General features: G+C 40.3%; 1 protein-coding gene across 3 annotated transcripts in view; it reads left to right on the top strand.

Moving 5' to 3' along the window:
- The window catches only part of psd2 (pleckstrin and Sec7 domain containing 2), a 42,935-nt gene extending 36,332 nt beyond the window's left edge, over positions 1-6,603 (top strand). For 2 of the 3 annotated variants that reach the window (XM_028008790.1, XM_028008791.1), the window contains exons 11-15: positions 18-88; positions 413-570; positions 1,270-1,414; positions 1,521-1,664; positions 3,534-6,603. In XM_028008790.1, the coding sequence (XP_027864591.1) occupies positions 18-88; positions 413-570; positions 1,270-1,414; positions 1,521-1,664; positions 3,534-3,749 (734 nt within the window). In that variant the 3' untranslated portion in view covers positions 3,750-6,603. The remainder of the gene's footprint in view (positions 1-17; positions 89-412; positions 571-1,269; positions 1,415-1,520; positions 1,665-3,533) is intronic. The other variant, XM_028008793.1, reaches the window with a different exon arrangement.
- Positions 6,604-10,129: the final 3,526 nt, after the last annotated feature.

The raw sequence follows: 10,129 nt of genomic DNA on the forward strand, positions 1-10,129 counted from the left end.
GTTTGTTTCTCCTCCAGCTCCGAAGGGGCGGCGGGGCTGGAAAAAGTTCTACGCAGTCCTAAAGGGGATGATCTTATATCTCCAGAAGGTACCAGATCTCTTCCTCTGCTCCGTTGCCATAGAAACACATCCACCACCGCAGCGACAGCCGTGCTGGATGCTGCGATCTGCTGCGGTTTGTGTGCGCATGGACGCACGTGTGTGTGTGTGTGTGTGTGTGTGTGTGTGTGTGTGTGTGTGTGGTAGAAAATGTGTTGAGACAGGGAGGCATGGTGTGTGTGTCTCCCTCTGCTGGCTGGACGCCTGCACTGACCACATGTTCAGTTGTTTGACTTCCAAGTAAAGCTGGTAGATTTACTTTACAAAAAAACCTAATTATTAAACTGATTTTCCTCTTTTGTTTTTTTAACAGGATGAGTACAAACCTGACAGTGACATTTCCGAGGCGGACCTGAAGAACGCCGTGAGGATTCATCACGCTCTAGCCACTCGTGCCACCGACTACAGCAAGAAGCCCCATGTGCTGAAACTGAAAACTTCAGACTGGAGAGTGTTTCTGCTGCAGGCCCCGTAAGAAACAACTCAGACATGAAACTAAAAAAACATCTGCAGGGACTAACGTGTTGATATTAATGAATGTTAAAATAATTAACATCAGCTTCGTGGAATTTTTTTTTTTTTTTAGAGATGCACCGATCTGATAGTAATATCTGTATCGGTCCTGATATTAAAAATGTTCTAGTTCGGATATTGGTAACAATGTTTCTATTAAGGACAGATCTAGTCAGTCTAATTCTATGCTTTGTGCTCTGAGCGACGTCATGATTTATTATTTATTTTTACATTATATTTGGGATCCCTAACTGAACTTTCTGAACCATTTGAAAGAAGGTTTGATGCTGTTTATTTTTACATGTTTGACCAAAATAGACAAGCTGTTGTTTCACTTTATTTATTTTACATTGTCTGACTGAACAAATTAAAGTTGTTTTTAAATATCTGACAAAGCTTATCAAATAAAATCAGCACATTTATGTCTGTTTTTTTAAAAAAGAAACGTTTTAAGTCAATTCACCTGTTTTTCTGTATCAACTGATATTAAATCTCGGATATCGCCATCGGAACTGAAAAACGTAGATCGGTCCACCCCTAGTTTTTTTATTTTATTTATTATCATTAGTTTTTTTATGTTTGAGAAAAAGCTTCTAAAAACTGGTGCTGCTGATCAAATACCGGTCAGGTCAATTTTATTCTCCGTTCTCTCTGCAGGAGTGAGGAGGAGATGATGTCCTGGATCTTCCGGATAAACCTGGTGGCGGCGCTGTTCTCCGCCCCGGCTTTTCCCGCCGCCATCGGATCCAGGAAGAAATTCTGCCGGCCCATCCTGCCGTCCTCGTCCACCAGACTGAGCCAGGTACAAAGGAGCGCGCCTGATTTACTTTGTTTGAAACACAGCGTTCAGCAGCTAATTTCTGAGCCTTTTTTTTTTTTTTTTTCCGGGCCGTCTTTGGTTGGTGCAGAAGGAGCAGCTGCTGAGTCACGAGAACAAGCTGAAGCAGACGAGTTTGGAGCTGGAGGAGCACAGGAAGCTGCAGCCTTCGGGCGACCCGAAGAGCCGCGACCGGGAGGAGTACCGGCTCAAAGAGCACTACCTCACGTACGAGGTAGCGGCTTCCTGCGGCGCTCACCGTCTGTTTGATCAGCTTCAGCAAACAGGAACCACAGAGATTTCTGTTATTATTTGATCAGCGACAATCCTATTTCTAGAGCGCCTTGAAAAAGTATTGGGTTCAACATTTTGTCATCCTTTACCCACGAACTTCAATTAATTTTAGGTCATTGATCAAAATTAAAGCAGCACACGACTGTGAAGTGGAAGGAAAATAACATAATTTTCAACCTTAAACAGAAAACCTGAATTTAAAATATAAATCTTAACAGCGTGTCTACCTGGGTCGGTACTCTGCAGAACCGTGTTTTGCTTTAATTAGAGCTACAGGTATTTTGGGCTATATTTGAATTTATCCATTCATCTTTACAACATATTTCTTTACACATAAATAAAATGTCTAAACTGTTCCATAGTAGATCTGGATGCCCACATGTTTCAGGACAAGTGTTTGTTTTTTTTTTTAGTTTAACCAATTTGATTAAAAAGAAAATTACTTAACTTGTTTAATAACTAATTTGAATCTAAACAATTGGATTTCACTTTTTAACCCTGCTTTAAACTTCTGAACATCTTTCTGTTTCTGGGCATTCTAAGCAAATAATCGCATCAGACATTTTTCTTTTTTTTTTTTGGTTCTGATTAATATTTTTGTGAAGGTCAGTTTTGTTTGCAGACATCCCCATTCATTTTATTTATGGTTTCAGTTGTGTGTGGATCTTAGTTTTGTTTGGTTGTTGCGTTTTATTCATCTTGGACGGTTAAAGTATCGTGCAGTTCTAGTGTTAAAAGTTCTTCACAAAATTAAATTCATTGGTCCTAGAGAGGGAAAACTTGCACTATTAAGCCATTATCAATACATCAGTTGAAAATGGTCTCAAAACAACAATATTATTGTTTATCATCGCAATAATTACTGAGGTAATTTATTTTCCAGCAAAATTGATCATGTTATGACCTTCATGATGCTGTTTTATTCTCTTAACAAACATCTGAATTCTTCACAGATCAGTCAGTTTATACTGAAATAAAATTACACAGCTTTACTCATTAGGCGACTTCTGAACCCCAATTAAATTTAGGGTTGTCGGAGTAAACGGGGCTGATTGCAAATCCTCAACACACTTCAGATTTCTGCATTTTGTAATCGTTGCATCGTTTTCCTTCCACTTTTCATACAAAGTCCTGATGAAATACTTTGAGGTTTGTGGTTATAACGTGAGATTGTGTGAGAAGATTCATGCGGTGGGTGCTATAAATGTTTAAATACAATTTGTAGCCTCACAATTATACGCCTTGGAACATTTCCAATTTGCACAGTGGAGTTGAAGTATATAACGTTTATAAAATAAGTTTTTCTTTTACAAATGGTAAAATTGTCACCATGTCATGAGTATAATCTGTGGGAAAAATGTAGCTCCTCTGCCTAGTCCCAGCATTAACCGGAAACAACTAATCAGAGTGAGGAGGAGGGTCTTAATGCTGTCAATGAAGCTCATGTACACGCTGGTCACATACACGAACTCTCTGCTACGCTACAGCGTCGGTATTCCTCATCACGAATGCTAACGCAGATAAACAGTTTTCCTGTAAAGACAGGTTGTTTCTTTCTTAACAGCGCATTCATGAGGTTGATTAGCAGCGCTAAGACCATTCTCCTGGGTCTGATTGGTTGTTTTTGGATGGAGTTGGGCATTTCTTCAGGAGAGATTATACTATTGTGACACAGTGACCGTTTTTAACAAATGTGTAAAAAAAAAACAAACAACTGATTTTTAAAATAAGTTAGCTACTGTAGCTTTAAGTTGAGTGATTCTGATTGTTTCTGAACTCTCTTCTCTCCCCCTGCCCTGTCTCTGAGCAGAAAACTCGCTACGAGACGTACGTCAGCCTCCTGCAGGCCAAAATCTGCGCCGAAACGGACGACCTGGAGAAGATCGAGGCCGGCGTTCTCGGCGGAATGATGTCGGACGCTAACTTGGCGGGCCGAGAGTGCGTCCTGCGGAAGACACGCTCCTTCCCGTCCATCAGCCTGTCCCACGCCGGCCAGAATGGGAGACTCCCCGGATGCACTGTTTAGTCACTAGTCTGTCGCGTTTCGTGGCTCCTCGGATCTCCTCCTCCCCTCCCGGCGAACCGTCCCGCTCCCTCCCAGATGTTATTAAACCTGATGAAAATCCTGACCTTGAGCAATAGTTGAGGGAAGCTGCTGTTCCCTTCGTTCTCTCAGCTCCTGTTGTCGCACATTTGGCGCGATCCTAACTGTGATCTCTGCTTCGAAGCAGCACCGTCAGTATTACTTTTTATCAGCTCAGAGTCGGGCAGTTGTCTAGTCGAAGTGCCATTAGCTCGGAGAAGAACTTGAAGTGGTTTGAGTAAGTCGGAAAGCAAGTCGGAACCGTCTGGTTTTTATTTTCTGACCTTGTGCTTCAGTCCTGAAGTGAGTCGGTGGGTGCAGTGAGGCAGGCGCTGTACCGCTGTAGCATTGGACCGTTTTCATTCATCTTGACTCATCCAGGCATGTGTAGCGAATGGACCTACAGTACGAGAAGACTGTATTAACTCAGAAGGATAAAGTCCCTAATTATCATATTTATTTATTTATTTGACTTTATTTAGCCCAGAGAAGGTTTGTCGTCCTGTTTGCGAAAGGTTTTTTTTTTATGTCTCTTTGGAGGATGTAAAATGGGTAAAACTGTTCCTAGTGAGTTGCTCTACTATGGAGCTGGAGGTTTAGTGCCTTACTGGAGGGCACCTTGGCTGAGAGAGATCAAACGACTGCTTAAACTGCCCAAAATACTAACATTCGTTTCATATTTTTCACATTTTCAGGAAATAAAACGGGTCATGAGAAGTGCTGATCGGATAGATAGACCCTCCCAGCTGTTGTCTGTGTTATCCTCTCACTGCTGCATCTTTGTCCCAATTGAACAGAAACAAGTCTGCAGCGCTCTTGAATTTTTTAGCATTTTGTTGCGTCGCAAACCTCAGTGCAGGTCATCGGGATCGTCTCTGATAAATCACGACGCGTTTCGTGCGTATTTGGAAAGTGGGCAGTAAACAACGTTCTGAAATCTAATTCTTGCCCCTTGTTTCTTTGCAAAATGGCTCCAGATTAGGTAGAAACCGGATCATAAATGCAAATTGTTTTGGTCCATATTTATTCCCTTGTTAGAAGAAAGTTACGCTACGTTACGCTAAATATTTTTGGACTCGATTGAGGAAAACAGGAAAAATATTTTGTCCGTTCCCAGCAATAAAAACAAGATGTAGGTCAGTCTGCATTTGAAAACAGTTGCTGTATTCAACTAAGTTTCAATACAACAATTAAAAGCGGAGGTGGATTTAGAGTACAACGAGAGGAGGTGCCCCTGGTTACCATGACGACAAAGGGAAACCAGGTAGCTTGGAAAAGATGATCGCTTCGTGTAGCGTCTAACACTTTTGTGAGCAGATTTTAATTTAACAGTGGTAGTTTTGTTCTAATTTACATCAAATTGTGGTCGCACAAAATCTGAGTCTCACATAAAACTCCAATTAAACAGACTGAAGTTTGTTGCAGTGACAAAATGTGGAAAAGTTCAAGAGATAGAAACTCTTTAGCTTTGGCGCTGCAACAGAATATGTCTGGCTGTTACAAGAGCAGGACAGGAAGGTGTGGGCGATGCAGGTCATGTTGGTCGTTGTGTGTGAATGTGTTCCAGTTGGCATATTGAAGCTAAAAGCAGCTGAAAGGATTTTTTAAAGTAAAATACCCGGGTCTCGTCGTCGTACGACGAGCTGATTGAGCGCGTGTGACTTCCCGCCGGCACAGTCAGGCCTGGGTCTCTCCAAAGCCTCGCCGGCCTTTACCTTTGTGACTGAACATGCACTATAACCCCCTCGGATCTATCACCCGTCATAACTTTCTCTGGCCTGTTTCCAGTATCCAGCACTGACTGAAGCTGACGTCTCACTTCGGGGAAACGGAAACCGGCCGATTTGTAGAGCGGAGCAGCGGGACTGCTCCAGTTTCGTGCTTCTAAGTCAATAAGCCCGTCGGTATCCGGCAACATAGCCATCAAAACACTTTTTCTGTTGGTGTGAAGCGTCTTCTAGGAAAAAGGGACTAGTTTAAGTTTCTTAGTAGAGACCAATAACAGGCAAAGCAGATCTACGGCTCATGTGTTTTTTGTTTTTTTTTCCCCCCAAACCAAGAGATAAAAAGCAACCCAATGGACCTGAACTTCCTGGAAGAAGACGACGGTCGTTGGAACAGGAGATGCGCTAGTACATCTGTTTGTGAGCACCTGAATGGACTGAACCTAAGCTCCCCCAATCACACACAAACATGTTTTGTTTCCCCCCAACGTAACTGTTTATGACACAACTGTAGACCAGTAACTTCGGTATCCGCTGACTCGACCCGGATGCGGTTCACGTTGGAAACGCCGACCGTACAATCTGGACGCCTCCGCCGCGTTGGAGAACCAGGTTTGACTTAGTCCGGGATCCTCGTTTGGGACTTTTGGCTGGAATAACCCGGATTCTCTTTCAGACTGAAAAGCATAAACCGCTGAAGAAGAGCCATGCTTCTGGAGGAGGAACTACCCGTTTTTAAAGCCGTTTGGATGAAAAGAACCGCTTCGTTACAGGGAGACTTCCCCGGCGTAGTCCCTTTGTCTGGCTGTCGTGCTAACCTTCGATTCCTCGTGTTCTAGGTTCTAGGGTAGGCCTGTGCTGTAAAATAAGGTTGTGACAAAAATAAAAAGTGGATAAAAAGGAAAAAAAAACCTGACAACTTTGGCACGTTGGTGTCAGAATTTGATCTGTAATTTTTTTGTTTTTTGGTTTCGTTTGTATATTTGAACTTTTTGACAGAATGCGCATACTATGTAAAGGACATATTTACTGAGTATTTAGTCTGTGCTTCATAAAGTACGCTTTTATACTTACTCTGGCTTGACTTTATTACCACCAACACAGAGCAAAGCAGATTATTAGATTACTGAAAAAGGTTTAGGATTTCTTAGAATCTGATTTGTTTTATCGTGGAAGAAACAGTGTGAGAATTGGTAAGTGGTTGAATCATGGTTACGCACAAAAATAATGCATTATATGGGATATAATGCATATCTGCTAAAAATGACAGATTTATTTATTAATTTAAAAAAAAATTTAAATAAATACTTGAATATTTCTTTTAAATTTGAATTTGAAGCAAAATATTCTCTTCTTACATTTAAAGCTGCTCGCCAGACATTGAAATATCAAATCCATTCACTTCACTTTGGAAATAGTTTCCCATAGTTCATACATATAGCAGTGTATTTAAAATATATTTCAACATATTTACCCTAAATTGTAAAGTAATTCCAAACCATTTAATTCAGAGAATTTGCAATCACTTTCCTCAAAGATTCAAAGGGGATTATGTAAATATTTCAGCAACACTCAACCTCTTCACCATATACATACAAGAAAATCCATAACAAAGTTGTTCACCCAAAGTTATGTTTACAACAATAACAGCGGTCCAACATCACTGATTTTTTTTTTATTTTGTTTTCTATAAAAATGTAATTGCCACAAAGCAATTAATTTACTAGTCAGTGCAGAAGAGTAATAGAAAACCAAACGACATGCCGCTGTTTGTGTGTAACAATCATTAATCAGACGTGTTCACGACAACAGCGTGGGCTTCAATCAGGGATGTCACTCGTTTTGTGAAAAAATGTGGTTTGAAACGGGTGTTTTTTTTACTTTTATTTAATACCTTTAATTTCACAAATCTAAATGCTGGCTATAGAGAGTCTGTAAATCTGAGCGAAAAGGCTCACTCTAAATATTGTTTAGTGAACACTGAAAAGTTAATTGGAGAGAAGAAAACATACAGCGAAGCACAAAGATTATAGAAAATGCTTTAAAATGAAAGTCAGAGGGACTTCAAGGGAAATGGAAAACTATCAAAGAAGAGCCAAAACAGTACAGACTCAGCTGACGGTGGCCTCCAAGGTGGTCATGGAAACGTCTGCAGCCTACCTGTGAGTGTTGACCTCCCTCCTTTGTCGCTTACCAGGGATGATGGTGGCAGGTTGGTTCCAGAACAACCAGATAAATGCTATGAAGCAGCCAGCATACCTGGACCTCAATCCATTACGAAACAAATGGGTTGACATCAGAGAATCCCACTGAGTGTGATACATAGTGATGGAGTGGACAGTTCGAGTTGCTCTGGTCCTTTCTCAGAGCTGAAATCGTAATAAACGAGCTGCGTTCCCCCTCTTTTTTTTAAATACTCCTTTAGAAACTTGTTTTCCCTTCACAGCTGTAAAGTTCGGCTCCTAAGCTTGAAAGAGAGTTTTTGTCTCTTAAAATGAGCTCCTTCAAGAATAATTCCAGAGTTTAGTAAGATTTACCCCAGAAAATAACTAAAACAGAGGGGAAAAAAAGAGTAGAAAATAGCAACTGGTGCAAAAATATTTATTATTCCTCCACAGTCTATTTAATTTATGATGTAGCAAACCAGAGATATTCGTTTTGAGATTTATAACTGCGTATTACTCACTTGCCTAAGCTGTCGCCTACATTACCCACAATGCACCTCGCGCTCCAGCTAGTTCGGCGGGGTTAGCTAGCTAGGTAGCTAGCTGCTCTGGCTGGCTAGTGTAGCTCTAGGTCCGTGACGCCATTGATCTGGCCTAATTATTGTATTTGCTCTTTCGCTCATTTTTCTTCCATCAATTATCAACTTGAAGTAAATTACTTATAAAACTCGGAGTCTTTCAAGTGTAAGACATGTTCAAATGAAGCTGTAAAAAGTTGCATTTTAATAAGTAATTTGCTTATTGAGTTTGGTAACGAGTTACGTCTGACGTTTGTAGAAAATAAAAATGAAATTCATTTTCAAATATGAAAGAAAATTTAGTTGGGTGTCAAAATAATTACTGAGAGCTGAGGTAGTTTGTAATACTTTATTCAGTGTCAAGATGCTTCATTGTATTTTTTTTTTTTAAAGTTGCTTCACCAACATGTCTTTCGCTCAATATTTGTCCCATAGAAACCTGTTTATTCCTTTTTAAACTCGACAAACATTAAATGACTAAAGCTTTTATATCACTGCCATGCAAATGTTGACCTGTAGCATAAACCCAGGTGTAAAAGTCATTTTAAAGTAGGCTGAGGCTAATTTCTGGTATCATCTTTAGCTTTGTGGGCTAGTGATTTAATAAAAGTAACTGCACTTGTGTTATTTAATTATGCAAGGTATGATACACATGAACATGTTCTAATAGCTTTTAATAAAACTGAAGCAATAGAGCTACAGCTTTGGAAAGAATTAAGAGAAAATGATCCATTTCTCTGGTTTTACTTTTTATAGGTATATGGTTGAGTAAAATGAACATTGTTCTTTTGTTGTATGAGCTACTGACAGCATGTCTCCGAAATTCCAAGCAAAAATGTAGTGTTTATTTGCAGAAAAGGAGAAATGATCAAAATAGCGAGAGAAAAAAATTTCAGCAAAAAATTTAGCCTCGACACTTGCTAAATTTCTTACTGTATTCAAGTAAATATGTTTATTGCGTGCACCTTTTAGTAATTCAATGGTTGATGATGGATGGTTTCCACATCCACATTAATATTCACAGTTCTTCTCCACTGGGAATATGAATTGTTTTTCTTCCAGACGGTTGGAATAGGCTGACAGTGGACTCAGACTGTCCATGTGGCTTTAATTGCTTCTGGTGCACTGACCTGTTGCAGGGAGAAACGTCCTTTTCCTGGATGATACCGCTCTGTCAACAGTGTGTCCGCTGTCCTGCTGTGGCGACAATGTGACACTCTGCCTTTGATTTCCCGGGTGAAAATTAAAAGCACACATATCCGCAGCAATGGGTTAAACCGTGATATTGGAGAGGGGTCAGAGCCGTGAGGTAGCCTCAACCAGTCCATCTTAGCTGGACATTTGCAGCACATTCCCCTTCTTAAAGGTGTGGCATGCACTTGTTTGAAGAGATGTTCTGTTCAAAGGTAGTTAAGCAGTTAATGTCTCACCTGCAGGGGATAAGACTCTGAGCATCATCGTTTGGTGTAAATGCAAATTAGTTGGATGCTAACTGTTAGCATAAGCAACAAGGCTGACTTTTACCATCGTAAAGAACTCTGGTCTCAAAACTTGAATAATAATAATACCAATACCTATGTATGGACTGTTAACCTGTTGCTATGTGTGCAGTAGGCTGCATTTACCATGAATAAAGTGATTATTTACCTGATAAAAGAAGGCAAGAGGACGTGTGCCACCAATTATCCTCCCACGTGAAACGTGTTCTGTGACTAACTGTCTGATTTATAACCTGTTGTGAAAATAAAATAAAACATTCTCACTTCAAGTTCTACGATATCTTGATTTTCGGACATTTGTTCTGACCGGAACATGTTCTGTTCTCAGTTTGTTTCACACAGGATGATCACCGGTGG

The sequence above is a fragment of the Xiphophorus couchianus genome, chromosome 23 (genome assembly GCF_001444195.1).
Source record: "Xiphophorus couchianus chromosome 23, X_couchianus-1.0, whole genome shotgun sequence".
Classification (NCBI taxonomy): domain Eukaryota; kingdom Metazoa; phylum Chordata; class Actinopteri; order Cyprinodontiformes; family Poeciliidae; genus Xiphophorus; species Xiphophorus couchianus.